Raw genomic sequence first — 19,116 nt, 5'->3', positions numbered from 1 at the left:
TGGCGGAATATATAGCGCCATCTACTGCCACGGATGACCGCTCAAACTAGCAATGGACTTGCGTTTACGAATTCACAGATTTATTTTTATGTATCTTTTTTTCTAAAATTATTACTGGCACAAACACCTCCTCAAACGAGACAACATGACCAATTTCTGGACTTATAATTTGTTCACCTTGAATCCTATACTTAAAATACACAAAGATGTTTTTATTATTTATGACGTTTTACATCAAATGAAAAGCATGAGCACTGCATTACATTTGAGTGAAATAATAAAAAATAATAATTAGCATGGCTTTTATATATAATTTTAATTAATTCCTCTCAAATTTGTCCTCTTAGTGTCCTCTTATAATGGTTCTTTCTGTCATTAAGTTAATGACAGAATCCATCTGCTGTTGAAAATATTAAGTAATGTCTTTTCATTTTTGTGCCTCTTCTCTTCCTATTCTCGGTGTAATGATTTTATTATATCCATCTTCATCCAGCTCATCCAAGAAATCTTTTTTCTGTCTCTCTTTCTCCCTCTCTTTGATTTTCTCCTTTTTTCTCTCTTTCTCTCTGTAATACTCCTCCTTCAGGTCCTCTCTGTCTCTGCGCCTGCAGCCACGGGCAGTGATGTGGAAAAGATCCACATTATTCCCAGAGTAAGCATCCCAGCGTGTGGCTCTGAAAACAGCCTCCCGTGCCAGTGCCACAGCTTCCTCTACACTCATTTCCCATCTCCAACCATCATCAAGGACAGCATATGCATATGGTGACCCAGAGCCCACTGAGATGATCTCTCCTTTTAGTTGCAAGCCATCACTGCACACATAGCACACCCTGGGACCAAGCTGTCCTGGAGTAGCTGAAATAAGGCTTTCTGGATTTTGATCGGACACTGATGGATGTGGCACATTAGCATCTTTTAGGATCTCCTGCTGATTTGTTGTAGACATTGTCTCACTGTTTAGTCTATCAGCTGAAATAGATAAATGCCAGTTGTGTTTCTTAACATCTGCTTTCGTGCTGGTCTGAAGAGTTTCCCTTATTATCTGGCCGTCTTCTCCGTCCCATCCACATAAAGTAGCCGCCACGCATACTTCAGTGCCTTTGAATGGATGAAGCATCATGGAGAGAAGCTTTGCAGCTCCATTGACTGTTAATCTCCTGCGATGACGAAGCTGGTAGAGCCTCATTTCACGGGTGAGGATTCGCTCCCAAAGCATGCAGTCGGCACCACTTCCTGAAGTTGTGACAACCAGGTGAGAATGGATGGGTAAAATCTTCTGACTTTTTGGGCAGCATATTAGTCCCTTACAGCTGGCACGTGTGTCCGCAGCAGCTATTACGCCACCTTGAAATGTAAAGCCAAGAGTGGTGGTGCCATGTGATAACTGGAAAGGTCGTTGATGGGGTGACAGAGATGGAACTCCGTGGGTTCTGCTGTTTTGTTGAGGGAGGAAAAGAAAATGAAAAGGAGTTTCTGTCTCAAACTCTGATCGTGGCATCCAACAATTTCCCATCTCATTCGGAGTGCATGGGCTGATGTCATCAAAGGTGTCTGCAAAACCACACACATCCTGAAGAGCCATTTTTTATCTAGTAACTAGTAAGTTGGAGCTGCACTACCAAAAAGGTCTCCTTTGAAAGCAGGGATTTATATATGAGGTTAAGTGAAACATACACACCCACATACACATATACTTGAGAGAATATGTGTTGTCTCAGCAAGAATCATAGTTTCTATATCTGATATTACGCTTGTGTGGTCGCCATTCAGGCACAACAGTGAAGCGACTCTTCAGCTCGTAACTTACGAAAAGTGCTGAGACTTTATAAGCTCCGCTTGGTTAATTCATTCACTTGCACCCATATTAGATAACATACACAGAGATTCACTTGATACAAGCTTTTCTGTTAGATTGCAGTTTAAAACATACTTAAAATGCAAACCCCACAAAATATTCTCATCAAACATTGATGAACAGTGGAAAAACCCTGCTGTGAATAGGGAAACTGAATTCAGTTAAAATGCTTAATTACCCATGTAGTTGAATTGTGTGTGTTGATGGAAGTATTATGGCAAGAAACAATTTAACACTTTGATAGGTTCTGATTGTTTATATTGCTCAATTTTGAAACCATGTTTTTTCTAGAATTGCTGTTTTACACTACTCACAAATAGGCTTTTTAATTACCTTATAATAAACTGTAATGGTATGGTATCTTAATTGTAACATGATGGTTCACGCATCATGGTAGTTACATGGCATTTCTGAGGAAACTATACTTATGTAAACACATAGTGAAATTATACATGTCTAAAACCAGGATAACATCGTGAGGGGAAAGATGGTGGAAACATTAAATATCTCATTTAATAGCCTACTTTTGGTATTTGTGCAGTTATAGCCTATAACGAGCTTAATATGGAAATCTACAAACATCTCAGTTACCCAATTTCTATTTTTCTCTTGCATAAAACAAGCTGATTATTACATAAACGATTAAAATAATTTAATAGTTCAGAACATTATTAAAAAGACAATTTAAGCCTTATTTTAGAGGACAAATCACCTCTTTCTATTACTCACTACCACCGTGTCTGATCTCGTTTCGAATCTCGCGAGATTCTGACAAGAGAACGAAACTGCATTTTAGGTCATCGCCATTTTGGATCTACTACCTACATTTTACCGAACTGCGGACACTGTTGCTTTGAGCCAAAATGGCTTCAGTTTCTCCATAGCCTTGTGTCTGTATATTTGTCCCTCCCATACTGTCTCCTAACGATGGCGTCCGGCAGCGCAGGTAGCAGGGTCTCCTGCGGGAGAGATTTAAGTTGTGTTCCCGAAGTAGCGGATACTCTCGCCGCGGTAGCCAAATTAGGGTAAGGCGGCGGTGTGTCTGTGCTGTTACTGATGCAAATTATTTTAATACTGTGATTAAGGACAGTGTAATATATCCAGTTTGAAGTTGGCTCTGCACGTGATGTACATGAGCGTCTGCTAGCCGTATTAGCGGCTTGCTGCTTGCACGCGTGCATCTGAGATAGTGTAACTTGCTCTTATATAAAAAAGTGCATACGATTGCCAGAACATGTAACGTTATTCTTATTGATTTGTATGTTCGTGAAGCTTCTAAGATATTCAGATGTTAGTTTCTGAATGAACTCATTCAATCTTCTTGTAATTTTGGACGTTTTTTACTGAATAAGTTACACGCTGCGCATCTGATCAATTGATTTTCAGAATGACATAGTAATGCATATCATGTATACATCATTTACACACAATTGTGACATTTTAAAGTGCATTTATTCCTGTATGAAACACCGTCCAAGCTGATGTGGTTAAATTAAATTTGTACTCTACACAACATTTAAACTCTCTCCATTAGAAGTCTATTTATTGTTTTAAACTATCTTTCAGTTTATAAAATATGTAGTTATGTATATGAATAGAAATCTCTCTATTTAAGTATACAACTTCAGTTGCATGCTGGGTCATGTTGTGTACTCATGTTGTGTGTGCCTTTATGCTTACAGCTTTGATTTCCTGTGCATGCCGGTGTTCCATCCACGGTTCAGAAGGGAATATGAACTGGACCCTGCTAAGTCCAGACCTGGAGCCCAAACGCGCTCGGACCTGCTACTGTGTGGCAGAGGTGAGATGGAAGCAATGTGCTTTACCTAAATATTACAAATATCACTCGCTTAAATCAGGAGTTCCCAACCTTTTTTGTTCCAGGGACCAGTATATTCATAAAAAAAATTCCAGGGACCAGTTGTCAATCTCAATGCCTCAATTTAAGATGCCTCGTTTGAAACATATCACTGTGTAAAAACAGTAACAGCCTATAATTGCATATAATGAACTAGGTGGCAACAAAGGCTACAATTTTTTTCAACTTTCAGACCGGTTCACTAAATATTTCCCTTCTCTCCCATAATTAGGTCTACTTTATAAGCAACTTGCACAACACTTACTCACTAGCAGGTGGCAGTAATGGCAAATTGTATGAAAATACCAGTTTTACCTGCCAAATCTCTCCAGAACCACTAAAGACAACACTTCAACAGCAACTTAGTGTTTTCACTTACCAACAGGTGACAACAAAGACTAATTGTATGAAAATAAGAGCCAGTTTCAACAGTCAGACAGTTTTAAAATACAATATCAAACATACAGTAATTTCTGTTCAGCCTAATCACTAATAAGCCAATAATTTTTAAAAGTATTAAATTAGAGATCAAGCTTTAACCTTTAACAAAAAATACCAGACCAGGGACCTATACCATGAAGCCAGTTTAAGTGAATAGCCAGGTAAGTTTAAGATTAGTTTGCACCAACCCTGGGTGTTAGGTACCATGAAAGTAGCGCGGCTTTAATCGGTGTTCGTCGCCATGGTATCTTACGCTGCACGCCTAACCTGCACCGGGGCAGGTTATGTTCTGGATTCGAGATCTGATACTGCAGTTTGACCAATCAATCTAGGTCAGGATACGTTTCTTTGCGTTAAATAAAGCGCTATGCTCAAGTTTACCGGTATACTATAAATACGAATATATCTATTCAACGCGCACCGCTCAAACAACAATGCACAGCTAATAATAATGATGAAAACACTATTTTATTACAAAATTGTTGTGAATTTATTGGTATTTGTTATTTTCAGCACATTGTTCCAGGAAAAGCGCGGCCACAACAGTAAAATTTTTTAAATTTAATTAAATATAAAAAGTAGCCTATTATTGTTTGAAAAATCAGCATTTACTAAAATTACTATTTTGCTAAATTGAAAATTAAATAGAAAATATACTTTGGGGACGGGCGTTATATGTAATGTGAAAATATTTTCCTTGGAATGGGTTGCGCATCCATACTTTGCCATTCCTTGGGTGTTTTTCAGATTGAAAATAACGCTCAAACTCATCAGACAGTGATGTCAGGTGGCAATGTATCAACTAATGAAATTAGCCATTGAAGTTTGCTGAGGCCCGCTCGTCTCTCCACATACTTCTCTGTCACATCTGGTGCACCGCGCTTTTTTTGTAGTCCGTTCAGATACGACGCATTGCTAAGCATGGCGCAAGGTGCTCAAAGAAACACATTTTAATTGACTTATTGCTTAAGTTTTGGATTAAATAACATGACATGTCGTAGCATTTAAAAAAGACTATTATTATTATTATTATAAAAATATAATTCTGTGAATATTCTGAAAACATTTCCAGGCCCGTTACCAACGGGTCCACGGACCGGCACCGGGGGTTGGGAATCACTGGCTTAAATAATGCTTTCAGATAAGGGAAATCTCAGTCACAGTTAGGATTTACTGTAAATAAAAAAATAATATTTTATATCATGTTAATAAGATGTCCATCCTTTCTTCACTAGACTGGAACACACTTGTCGTGGGAAAGCTGTCACCCTGGATTGAGACAGACTCCGAGTTGACCACAGAGCGCAGGAATTCAGAAGCGGTATGTAAAACACACCGTGCTTTTTATTTACCTCTCCAGAGAATGCAATAATACTTTTGAAATGAAGTAATATTTTTGCTTTAAATTATTTTCATGCCTAAATTCAAACTGTGGTATGTGCACAATGTAGGCATGTACAGTAGTTGATTTTTTTACTGTAATATTAGTGGTTTTTGTATGGTGTCAGTTTGACTCTGTTTCAAATTTCAATGTGTAAGTTCACAATTTGTCTGTTGCTAATAGAGATGCTAGTGATGGGAGAAATGAAGCTTTTCGAAGCTTTGAATCAATTGAACCAATTGCTTCGAAAATTGATTCAGTTTTTTCGAAGCAGTTTGAAACACCACACACGCCGGCGACCCCTGCTGGTCAAAATAGTGTAAAGCAGAGATATCCAAACATTTTACACTTTTTTTTTTACAAAATAATAGCAAGATTTTTATTAAAATATGTTTAAATAATTATTTAACTTAAGACATAGTTAAAAGTGTATAATGTGTTTTTAGTTTTATTTAGGGCAAACAAATCGTTAAAACTAATGCTTCGTTCCAGGCAACCTGTAACCCGTAACTTACGACTTCAAAACCACGACTCACGACTCTGAACTGGGAGTACATCGATCTAGTACGAGTTCACGGGTGGGAAGCCACGGGTTTAACTGCCGTTCCAGTGCACTTTCACCGGTAGAAGGTTGTAAAAACACGAGTTACAGGCTGCCTGGAAAGCACAGGGTCGTGAGTCGTGGTTTTGAAGTCGTAACTCACGGGTTTAAAAACCTGCCTGGAACGCAGCATAACTACCCTTTTATTTATGTACATTTTTGTCATTAAATCTGTCTATAAACAAAAAGTGGACAAAATGGTAGTGTTATTAGTCCGAAGGATAAATGTTTTGATGAACTTGCATACTAAAACTGACCCGAGTTCACCTAAACATATTAGACACTGGTCATTTGTGATCAACTCCCCCTAGTGGTGAAAAATCGGATTTTCGAAACGTTTCGAACAGTTATGACGTAATGAAGCCTTGTTTGCTAAAATCACGTGACTTGGGCCAGTTTGAAACACGCTCCGAACCACTGATTTAAAGATTCGTAAGTGTTTCGAAGCATCATGAAGCAGTGCTTCGAAAACGACCATCACTAAGAGATGCACTGATATATAGGCCAATAATCAGTTTTTTTTCCCAATAAAAGCAATTTTTCTCACTATCATCCGAACAGCAGAAAGTCATGGCCGATATATCCTCTCCTTGAAAAGAGAACAATGAATTTTAGTTCTGTGTATAGAAAATGTAAAGAAGCATCACCAGTTTAATGGTCATTATGTGAATGAATAACATTCAGAAAATGTAATCTTCAGAATTTAGTTAATGCAAGTTAACCAAACTATCGATATATCATTCTAAATAATGGGCCATCGTCGGAAAAATGTTTTTGTTACATCTCTAGTTGCTAGTCAATGCAGGAATTTGTTAAATTAATACAGAATGTGCTATGCAAAGTATGAGTTCATACTTCATAGTCATTAATGCATTCAGTAGAAGCTTTTATCCAAAGTGACTTAAGAGAAAACACCATTGTTTTTCAATATTTTATCTTCTTAACTTAGACAAATTAATCTTTTATCAATGCATGCACTTTTAATCTTTGTACAGCGCCTCGTAAAGTGTTAGCATTTAGCCTAGCCACATTCATTTTTATGGCTCAAAACAGGGATGAATTTATAAGCCACCAAACACGTCCATGTTTTCCTATTTAAAGACTGTTACATGAGTAGATACACGAGTTAGTATGGTGGCACAAAATAAAACTTTTGTTTGGAGCCATAGGTAGGGTGACCATACGAGGTGACGCGTCCTGGAAGCCGTATATGTCGACTGCATACGTCATAGAGTATTATTATTATTATAGAAAAGCAACCGTTACATTTTTAAGGGAAGAATGAAACTACGATTGTATGTCTTATGTTTTTAACTGAATATGGCATATGCGGTCAACAAATACAACTTCCGAAAGACGCACCGAAATCCTGGCCAAGACGCGCACGGGAAAAATGGCACGTATGGTCACCCTAGCCACAGGAATGAATGGGGCTAGGCTAAATGCTAACACTTTTACGAAGCGCTGTACAAAGATTAAAAGTGCATGCATTGGAAAAAGATAGGTTTGTATTAATTAATCCAAGGTGAGGTATGAACATAGGAAAATATTGAAAAACGGTGGTGTTTTCCTTAAAGATCTTTGTCTGAATTTCTCGTACAACCTTAGTTGCGTCAATCATTTTTATGCACTGCCTTCGACACATTTGTTTATCATAAAAATATTCAGATTGGGTTAAAAAAATTCACATCTGTAGCAAGCGTTTTGAGACAATTCAGACTATTCAGAGCCACGGTTCAAGTGAACACCAAAGTCTAGAACAGCGGCTGACAAGTTAAACCGGAATACAAAGAGACAGAATCTAAAGATTGAAGGTGACATGATTGTCAAGTAAATGTGACCTCTGCATTTAACCCATCACCGTGAGTAGTGAATACACGGACACCCGGAGCAGTGGACGGCTATTACTGCAGTGCCCGGGGAGCAATTGGGGAATAGATGTGTTGCTCAGGGGCACCTCAGTCGCAACCTCCCGGCCATGAGACTCAAACTGGTTTTCGGGTACCAAAGAGGAAACGGTTTTGTGCTCAAGTTAACTAAACAACAGCTTGTTGCTAATGTCATTCATCTTTGTAGTGCTAATGTTTCGAAGACTCTGTGTGCAAGGTTTCTTTGGGTGACAAATTTATAGGATTACGAATACGAAATTTTATTATGTGCGTACCCTGAGGATCGAATCCATGACCTTTGTGTAATATTAAACCGGGTGTGCCTCAGACTAGAGGTCTTCACGGGTCCACTTAGATCCGAAAACCCGAGGTCCGACCCGAGACCCGATCGCGAATATTAATGCATGTCGGGTTCGGGTACAAAGTGATTCGGGTCGGGTAATTTTTTTTGGACCCGAGAAGACCTCTACCTCAGACATCTTGAAAAGTGAAGCTGTTGGCTCTTTGATGGCCCCCTAGTGGCTGGCAGTGGTACAAGTCATAAACCCCGTCCTCTTCATGCAAAAGAGATAATACAATAAAATTTTCCAAAAGATGATTTTGGTCTTTTACTGTAGTCATTATCACGCTGATATATGTTCAATTGTTCATTTTTGTGGTAAGTTTCATTTAAGATAGTAATTTGATGCTATAGAAACGGGGCGTGTCGTTATGATTGACATTTGTGATTGACAGCTTCTCTAAGTGGACTGTCAGAGCTTTGAGGGAAGATTGAAGATATTACTAACTATTAATTTTCCATCTCTGTGTTATTTCACACAACGACACAATGAGTTGTATTTAACTTACCTTATTTTAGCAAGGCAGTCAAGTGAGACGTTCAAGGGGCGTTGTTAAATTGGACGCACGAGAGCTTGGGCTTCAAGGACGATTCCTTCTGCGCATGCACTTGCTCCAAACTGACGTTTTACCTAACATGGCAGCGCCCATGGTTGGACATTTTGCCTTCAATTCATTACAATGGAAAGAAGTGGCGCCGCGTCATCCATCTTTTTTTACAGTCTATGTATTAAACTGAACCAAAATGATTTGCATTATCCGGGTTATCGTGTGTTATTAGTTTCAGAAAATAAATAACAAACCTACAAATGTTGCAACTGGCCAATCATAATCGTGCATTCCAACAAGCCGTTTTAAATCATCACTCTGCAATATTTTGATGCTGTTTGGTTTTTAGATTAGTCATTTTTATTTGTACAGCACTATTCACATTGCATATAGATACCCCACTGTGATTATCACTAACTTTTTAATCAAGATTCTGAGTCTGGGACATTTATTGGCGTTCTTCCCAGCAAAGATGTAGAAGATCAGGTTTGTTGTTGTTTCGATGCGATCTCTCCTAATGTCTTTTGCGTCCTTGCTACAGGCGCTGGTACAGGAGCTGAATTTCTGTGCTTATCTGGGGCTGCCAGCTTTCATGATCCCCCTGAGGGGTCCTCACTGTGCCAACCTGGCTCGAATCCTGCTCAACCACATCCACACAGGACACCACTCCTGCATGGTAATGGCAATCTGTAGCATAGAATGATAACAAATACGCTCAGAACACACCATTTTTCATTTATGTATACACCCTGAGAGTATCATTTACCCACAATATTCATCCCGGCTGCTTCGCTGATGTAAATTTAATTAGTTCATGTGAGTAGACTGTTTATCATTTTTACTTGCTATCCATCTGCTCTTGAAAATAAGATTGCAGTTTGCATTATCCATACAGATTAAGCATTTAGATGTCTTTGGAATATGTTTGATTTATAATCATAGTATAGTTAGCATTAATTCTGCACAGTATATAAAACAGTCAAACCTTCATTTAGTATATCATAATAAGTGTCTATGCATTGATGTATAGTATGCAAGCAAAAAGTCATGGTGTTTTACTCTGTTATTGGTTATAAATGCTTCTTTTTTTTTAGTTTTAGGTAGAAATTAATTAGTTCAAACTCAATGTTTTCAATGACAGTTTTGGTTACGAGTTCCCCTAATGGCTTCAGATGACTTGCGTGAGGATCTAATTGAGAACGATCCAACTAAACCAATGGATGACGGCAGTGCTGATGAGAAGACCTGGGCATGGTGAGAAATATATAACAAAGCTGTTTAATTTAATACATATCTTATCTAATTAAAATGTGAGCAATTTTGTTCCAAGTTTTGTGGTGGCAGCTACTGTGTGATTAAACCATTCAAGTGTATTGAGAAATCTTATTTTTCCTCCTAAGGTGGCATTCGTTCAGAACGCTTTGTGACTATAACAAGAGGATTTGTCTCGGTAAGACTTAAATACTCAAATGTCCAGTGCTTAAAATGGCCAAATTAATATTTTTTGGGGGTAATTTGAAGAGTTTAAATTCGAAACGCAATTAAAAAAAAGTTAATGCCAAAATCAGTATTGTATCAGGTCAGTATTAAAAAGTTAATTCTTAATTTTACGCAAAATACAATATCCACTATGTTATTCTGTCATCTTTTCTTCCTTTTTTCCAAACTGCGACAAATGCCACTCCTCCTTTTCTGCAGAATGCAATAAATCCGCTTAACCAATCACAGCGCACCATTCCACGCATTGTAAACAATAATGGCGGCACGTTGAATACACGCGCAATCCTAGTTTTCCTCATCTACTTTGTACTATGAGATCAACAAACAAACAAAAACAAAATAATCATTTTGAGGGCATTGATAAACCTGTAGTACTTTTCTGTGGCGGAAAAGAAACGTAAGCCATCAAAATCAAATAATTTACATGAGAGGCACTTGGACGAAGAAAAAATGCCGGTTGTTGCTTGTTCTCACACGACAGCGTGAAGCTTCTGTCATGCTAACACATTGACCCCAGGGGATCTTATGAAAAACTTTCAATTATTTTACGCAAAGCCAACAAAAATTGAGCAGGACCAAAACATTTTACAGCTGATCGCTGTCAAAAAAGTTCAGCGACGGCGTCCCAAGTATAACAGCAGCAATGACAGTGTTCTTAATATGGCAAAGTAAGTGTTTTGATTAATGCGATGAATTTTTATTTTTTTTAATCAGTCTATACCACTAGTTAACTAAATTAATATACTATGGCAAAGATGAATGCACGTTTTTATATTGATTCAATAGACTTGTAGCATTTTGGGGAAAAAACTTATCATGGATTTATTTTATTTTTAAATTTTATAATAAGTCTTTGAAAATAAAATTGTGGATTTAATTTTTTTTTATTATAATCTAAAGATGCTATGTGAAAGTTTGTAACAGAAAATAATGGTTTTCATTTTGTCACTTTCTTGGTATAGAAAACAAATTTTTAACCAAATGGGTCAAAATGGATTTATTGCGTTTTGAAACCAAACTCTTAATTTATTTGTGAACATGCATAGTGATAAAAAATGTATACCTTGTAATGCACTTTAAGTCACTATGGATAAAAGCATCTGCCAAATGCGTAAATGTTTTCATGACCTTTAGAATGTAATAGTCTGTTTGTTTTGCCACTGCATCTTCAGGAAATGTCCTCTAAATACGCAGCTGTGATAATATAATAAACTATAATAATGAGTGCTATGCTTCGGTGCTCATATACCAGCTTGCAAGTTTCTGCATTGTTTTTACTGCCCCGTCCTACTATTAAAACAAAGCTTACAAAGCAAAGCCCACATCACAAACCTGTTTTTATAGTACATTAAACTCTAATCTCAAAGACAGTTTGATTCCTCATAATATAATGAGGCCTTTAAAGAGGTTAAATGAGGCATATTCTAACAAAATGAACTTTATGTTTAAAGCCATCGAGATTGGAGCTGACCTGCCATCCGACACAGTGATTGACAAGTGGCTTGGAGAGCCAATCAAAGCCGCCATTCTCCCCACCAGCATATTTCTAACCAATAAAAAAGGCTTTCCTGTCCTTTCAAAAGCTCACCAGCGAATCATCTTTCGCCTCTTCAAGGTAAACTTTCCAGACTGTTACCGATATTACGTAGGGCTGGGCGGTATATCGGATTTAGGGGATATATCGATATGGGTTCCCGACGCGATGCGGAATCAGCCCATACCGTTCATATCGATATGGTTTAATACAACTCAAGCGCGCATACACGCGCTCTGCGCGAGACCGCCCGTCACAGCAAATACGCGACACGGAGAAGCACGCAGAAACTCTGTGACGCTTGGATGCGCCTCATGAATGTGGACATTCAAAAACTGCAGCTGCATGCACTCGGAGGATTGTAATAACTGAGTCCAAGACTAAATAAAATGTCTCCTCAACCTGCTTTTACAGAGAGATCATTGGAATAAAGTTACCGCTGCATATGTGTGCTTTCATCCCAACAACGTGTCTGACGCTCCATCACAACACCTATTTATCTAATACGCTATTGCAGTTATTTCTCATCATCACTATTATAGCAATAGCAGGTGAGTGATACTGCGTTTATACTTTAGTTCGACGGGACAAGTACGTAGATAAAACAGAAACTCCGAAGGAGTTATATTTTGTGGTGAACTTTTTCCTCAGATTCAAAGCCCAGTATAACAGCCACAAACAAGTCTCCGTTATTTAATTTTAAAACGTCTTTTAGAATTAGTAACGAATGATTGTGCTGCTTCAGTGAAGCTATTAGTGTGAATTAATGAGATTATTATTAAGAAATAATAAGGGAGGATGTGTGTGAATGAAACAAAGACACTTTAAATGTGCTGAATGTGTGCGCGTTATAGTTTCATTTTGCACGCAGCCAATCAGATTCCAGAACCACATCTGTTGTATAAACTTAATTATTTTGGATCATATGTTTTTAAGTTTTGTCCATTTTTGTGACTGGAATACACTGTAAGGACAAAAGGACTGTGACCCCCCTTCTAATGAAGAGGACTGACTACTTTAGTAAATTCTGTGAACACAAATCTTAATGCTACAGACAGTTCAGTATATTAATGAGAATTGTGTGTTTCTAATTTTATGGATAATAATTTCAATAGTATGGGCAGGACACTTTTATATAATTATAATTATATTATAGATTAAAGATCATATTACATGATAATTCCCATGTGCACAAAACAAAGTAAAAAAAAAAAATGATTAAGAACTTCACTGGTCTGGATATAAAGTTAACTAAACCCAGCTAAACAACTTTGGTATGACAAACATTTATCACCCATCAAGGACATGAGCATACAGTCATTTCGGGTAAGATAAAGGCTTTAACAAAGATGATTTTTTATATGGTACTGCATGGTATATAATTTTAGTTTTGATTTGAAGTGGAATAGATAGTTTATTAGGGAGTGTTTACAACTTTATGGTACAACAACTTCAGCCACAAAGATTATAAAGGCTTTGACTTTCAAGTAACATTTTTATCCTTTTTGTAAAAAATACCGGATATATATCGGATACCGGGATTCCTAAAAAAAATACTGGGATATGAATTTTTGCTCATACCGCCCAGCCCTAATATTACGTCACGTTCGTTCAAGTCAAGGTGATTGCCTGAAACGATGCGGCCTCCACAGCTGGAGGCTCAGTTTATTTTCACAGGTGCAAACAGACACGGTGACAAAGACTTGCGCTCCTACCTGCAGTATCTAGAGTACCTCAACCAAAACCGTCCGTCACCTAATGCCTATGAGCTGTTTGCCAAAGGCTATGAAGATTACCTGCAGTCACCATTACAGGTTTTTTGATTTTGCATAATTACTCTTTGCAGACAAATTATTTTGGTTTTGTTGATGCTGATGCCACATTGTGTTTTTTATCAGCCTTTAATGGACAATTTGGAATCACAGACGTATGAAGTTTTTGAAAAAGATCCCATCAAATATTCTCAGTACCAGCAGGTGAGTTAAACTTTTTACAAGCCTCCAAAAAAATCTATAAAGTCTCTTATATTCATTTGAATGATATTTCCCACAGGCTGTATACAGATGTCTGCTGGACAGAGTTCCTGAAGAACAGATGGAAACCAATGTACAGTAAGTTACGCCACATCTCCAGAGTTTCAGTCGGTTATCCTTATTTAACTATGGTAAAATGAATTGCTGTGTGCTTGCCAGACAACTCAACGGTAATTTTTTTTTTCAGGATATTAATGGTCCTAGGTGCAGGTCGTGGTCCACTGGTGAACGCCTCACTTCGTGCAGCAAAACAGGCTAAGAGGAAGCTGCGCGTATACGCCGTCGAGAAGAACCCCAATGCTGTCGTCACGTAAGGACCTTGACATAAGAAAGCAGTTTAAAGTAAAATAGGATTTGGGAATGGGGGTAGCTAATTGGGTACCTGGTTCGAGCTCCGGCTAGGTTCTCTCTCCGCAAGCGTGGGTTTGATCTGGGTACTCCGGTTTTCTCCCACAGGCCAAATGGTTAGATGAATTGAAGATGCCAACCTTAGCCATAGATGCTAGAATAGCGTAAAGAATAAATAAACAAACATCTCTTTGTAAATTAACAGTTTGTTGATTTTCCCCTCTGTTATTTTTTTCAAGACTGGAAAATTGGAAGTTTGAGGAGTGGGGTGATCAGGTGACAGTTGTGTCAAGTGACATGAGGGAATGGGCGGCTCCAGAGAAAGCAGACATCATCGTGAGCGAGCTCTTGGGCTCATTTGGAGACAACGAGCTTTCGCCCGAGTGCCTTGATGGGGCGCAGCACTTTCTCAAAGGTTCAGGATGATAACAGCTTTGTTAAAAATTCCACGAGTGTGTATCTTTTAAGCAGCTCATAGACTTCTTTTATTGTTTCAGATGATGGAGTGAGCATTCCCTGCTCCTATACGTCTTTCTTGGCTCCACTGTCCTCTTCTAAACTGTATAATGAAGTCAGAGGCTGCCGGGAACGAGACAAAGACCCCGAGTGCCATTTCGAGACACCCTATGTTGTCAGATTACACAACTTCCATCAACTCGCAGACCCCAAGCCCTGCTTCACCTTCGTACACCCGACCACAGATATGAATGATTACACGTGCACAAGAACTCAAATCATTTAACTGAATATATTGTTATTTGGCTTGTTTAGCATGCATCTTTTTTTAAATTCTTTATCCCACACAGATATGAACAATAACCGGTATCAGTGTCTACGCTATTCCATTGGCTGTAATTCAGTCCTTCATGGCTTTGCCGGATACTTTGAGGCCACGCTGTATAAAGACGTCATGCTTAGTAGGTCATGCGGTGGTAACTGTGCTTTTGGTGGATATTTGCATAATATTTCGTTATGATTGCTAATTAGTTTTTACATTTTTGCAGGTATAAAACCTGAAACGCACTCTCCTGGAATGTTCTCATGGTTTCCCATCTTATTCCCTCTGAAAGTAAGTAATCAAATGCAGTTTGGGTCATTTGGCCAAGTGGGCAGTGTCAGAACGTCAGATCATTAAAATAAAGTTCAATATTGGACAATAAATGAATCTGGTTAGTTTATCGACTAATCACTACTTAGTTTTTTTTTAAGATGTCTCTGTAAGCACCTCTAGTGGCGCTTTTTCATTGCATAGTACCCTACAGTTTGGGTTGGGTCAGCTTACTTTTGGGGGTTAGTTTTCACTGGATACAGTATGTAGTACCCAATACTTTTTTTAGTACCACCTCGGTTGGGGTTTTAGGCGAGCTGAGACCAAAACGTAATGCGAAAACACAGCAGATCACAGATTGGTCTGAGAGAACTGTGACAAGCATCATGCTAATCTCAAGATTAGTTTTAGCTTCGTGCTTGCGCTGGCCGAGCAAACCTTTTGTCATCTGTGTTTTAAAACATAAAAGCTGTATGTTTTGGAAGACTCTTTATTTCTTTGAACCCATTATGTAAGTCAGTTTATTTTGACAGTGTCAAGGGGATCGCACACCGGCCGCGCAGCTCAGTGCAGTTCTAAAAAAATCGAACACATTGTTTTCTATGAGTATACCCACACCGGCGCCGCCAGGTGGTGCCTGTCTGCGCCACTCAGCTTTGACTCAGGAAGTTGCTCAAATCCCTGTCGCGCCACTCGCATAGTTTAACATTAAATAACATCATATTTGTCCCAAATCATTAAGCGAGCTGAGACCAAAACGTGATGCGAAAACACAGCAGATCACAGATTGGTCTGAGAGAATTGTGACAAGCGTCATGCTAATCTCAAGATTAGTTTTAGCTTCGTGCTTGCGCTGGCCGAGCAAACCTGTTGTCATCTGTGCTTTGATGCAAGTTCCCAAACTCCCTTTTAGCGGTGAAAAACATCCACAGGTTAAGAAACATGAACACCATACCAGTATTTTCCAGGCTTACGGTTTGCAACGCATATTTTGCAACTTTAATGAGACTCAGCGAAGCCCGTCGAATTACGCCACGGGTGTTTGTACAAAAACTGTCATGTGATGCAGAGGTAGTGGTAAACGCGATGTGCAAACATTTATTTGTGGTGGTTGATTTTGTGAAATAAATGAATGTATGGGAATGTACAACGACGCTCTTATTGTATGATGTCACAGCGGTAGGCAGCGCAAATATAACGACACGCCTATAATCCTAAAATACTAAACTCAATGGAAAAGTTAACCAAGCCAAAGTGAAGTGAGCTGACACGACCTGACCCGACCTGTGGGGTACTATGCAATGGAAAGGGCCACAGGAGGCTGTTTATTAAGATGTGTTTTGGTTGATCGGATCATAAATGGAAGATGCTTAATACAGGTCTAAACGTGGTGTGAAACGTTTTGAGCTCATCCACTTTTTTACTACATTAGAAGGTAGTTGAAATCGCAATCGACCAGATTGATTTTGTGGTGTAGACACTCATGTGGTCAAATGTGTTCGAGCAGCCACAAAAGACAGCCTGTTGATCTAATGTGAGCATGTGAAAGTTGTGCGAGCTCATTTCATTGATTGCTCTGAAATATCAGAGAAAGCTCTTACATATACATGTACAAAACTCTGTGCAGCATGTTTACTAGCAACACAAGCAGCAGACTCTGACATAATATGAGTTTGCGTCAACTTATTTCCAGTTCGTGTTTAAAGGAAAGCAGAGGTTCTCGCCAACAGACCACCCCCTCAGTTATCAGGACAGAAGCGGTCGAAAGTGGAGATGGATTAATACACCAGTAGGGCTATCACAATGATTAAATAATCGTCTCATTGAGATTGTTTGACCTCATCGCGATGATTTCAGATCACCACAATGATTGCCCATCTCTCTAAAAAACACAAGGGGGAGCTGCAGCGCCTGTATAAACAAGACGGTGTATTAAAACTTACTGCCAGATAAACCTAGCCTAGAAATCTAGACGCACCCTAGCGGCCGCAAAATATATTTGCTGCCAGGGTTTAGTCTAGGCACTCACAATACACTTAACAGCTCCAAAAACCAAAATTTGGTCAGGCCAATCACATCGTGTGTAGCGTCTGTGGGGCGGGCTTAACATGATGACGACAGAGCTGCCTGCGACGGTTCCTACTTGAAAACAAAGAATGGCTGCTGCTGCTGGCGAACAGCTTTCTTTTGAAGCGGCTTTGGCCGCGACTCTGGAGGACTTAGACTTATGTTTTTCTTTGAGTGAAGAGCAAATAACCCTACTTAAGTCATTTTTAAGCAAGAAAGATGTATTTGGAGTTTTGCCGACTGGTTTCGGTAAAAGTTTGATATACCAATTAGCTCCACTGGTGGGGAAACGCATGGGACTCATACGTCACCTTCTTCGTTGCTCTGATTGGTCATAGCGCTATCCTATTGCATGCAGAGGCATTTTGAGGGACAACCTTATATCCCGCCCCTTGCATTGAGCCGTTTGTGTGAAGAGTTGCCAGACCTTACATCTTGATGTAGGTCTGGCTAACCAGGCTAAGATAAACCTTGCAAAAGATTTAATTTAAATAATTACAACAATGTGTGAAAATTGTTTCATGAACAAACAAGAAATGTATGAGAATTAAATGTCAAAGTAATAAAACAGGCAATTAATCATCATAATTGTCGCAATTTATTAGATAAATAACCGTCAGACAAAATTCATAATCATGCCAGCCCTAAACACCAGGTGTAAACATAAATGTGTCTCTCTCATGATCTCATCCACTTGTTATCCGATCGACCAAAACGCATCTTAATGCCAGGTATAAACAGACCCTAAGTTTTGAAACCGATCTGATGTGGTTTCATCTATGTGGTCAGTTTATCAAACCATATAGTTGCACTTCTAAGACCTTTTTGGCCATAAAGTCTAACTAAGCATAAATGCAGTTAAGCAACTTTGGTAGAAATCAGCGATTTTCAAAGTGTGAGTGTTTATTGTTTTGTCAGATTTAGCATTAAAGCATATAGTCACATCGAGTGCATCCTAACACACTTTGTGCTTTCCCTTCTCCCCTCGCAGCAGCCGATTCCATTGTCCTGTGGTGATAACGTGAGCGTGAGATTCTGGAGGTGTAATAACGGCAAGAAGGTCTGGTACGAATGGGCAGTGACCGAACCTACGTGTTCTGCCATTCACAACCCGGCCGGCCGCTCTTACACTATTGGCCTGTAGGGCTATCGATGCATATGCAGTTACGCTGTTTAATTTCCAGTCGAGCAGCAGGTTTGATCACCTTGTTTCTGGGGCCATGTTCAAAGATGTCATACTTTGTTACAGAAATCTTTGGTTACTTTACAATGTGTAAATTTTTTTTTATGGCCATAAGCATGAAAATTTAAACAGCACTTACAATGTACCCTTTAAAGCAGTGCGGGATGTCCTGGTGCTCTTTCTCTGTTCAGCGTCTGTTTCAAACAATAAAGCCAGATCTGTTGGACTCTAAACATAAAAGCTGTATGTTTTGGAAGACTCTTTATTTCTTTGAACCCATTGGCCCTCATTTATCATTCTTGCGTAGAAACGGGCGTATATGTTGGCGTAAGATTATGCTTACACTCCTCTCACCGCCTGATTTATGAAACTGTGCGTACCGTTGATATTCAGGTGTACGCAATATCTGCCCTTCATAAATGCCGCGGCTGAAAACGATCGTCATTAGAATAACACGCCCCTATAAATTCAAGTCTCCACCTCCCCACGC

General features: G+C 38.9%; 2 protein-coding genes across 2 annotated transcripts; one reads left to right on the top strand and one right to left on the bottom strand.

Annotated features, from left to right (window-relative positions):
- Positions 1-112: 112 nt before the first annotated feature.
- Positions 113-2,492, bottom strand: psmb11a (proteasome 20S subunit beta 11a). The gene has a single exon (XM_055203088.2). It carries the CDS (start codon positions 1,580-1,582, stop codon positions 428-430), a length of 1,155 nt encoding a protein of 384 aa, XP_055059063.2. The 5' UTR covers positions 1,583-2,492; the 3' UTR covers positions 113-427.
- Positions 2,493-2,721: 229 nt separating this feature from the next.
- prmt5 (protein arginine methyltransferase 5) lies at positions 2,722-18,866 on the top strand. The gene is made up of 16 exons (XM_073854923.1): positions 2,722-2,880; positions 3,538-3,656; positions 5,390-5,475; positions 9,455-9,589; positions 10,055-10,167; positions 10,314-10,363; positions 11,865-12,028; positions 13,600-13,761; positions 13,846-13,923; positions 14,000-14,058; positions 14,168-14,290; positions 14,568-14,743; positions 14,826-15,036; positions 15,142-15,245; positions 15,333-15,397; positions 18,435-18,866. The coding sequence occupies exons 1-16, from the start codon at positions 2,783-2,785 to the stop codon at positions 18,585-18,587; spliced, it is 1,896 nt and encodes a 631-aa protein (XP_073711024.1). The 5' UTR covers positions 2,722-2,782; the 3' UTR covers positions 18,588-18,866.
- Positions 18,867-19,116: the final 250 nt, after the last annotated feature.

The sequence above is a fragment of the Misgurnus anguillicaudatus genome, chromosome 2 (genome assembly GCF_027580225.2).
Source record: "Misgurnus anguillicaudatus chromosome 2, ASM2758022v2, whole genome shotgun sequence".
NCBI classification, from domain to species: domain Eukaryota; kingdom Metazoa; phylum Chordata; class Actinopteri; order Cypriniformes; family Cobitidae; genus Misgurnus; species Misgurnus anguillicaudatus.
Note: the sequence above shows the minus strand (reverse complement) of the source record. Positions and strands in the feature narration are given on the sequence as shown.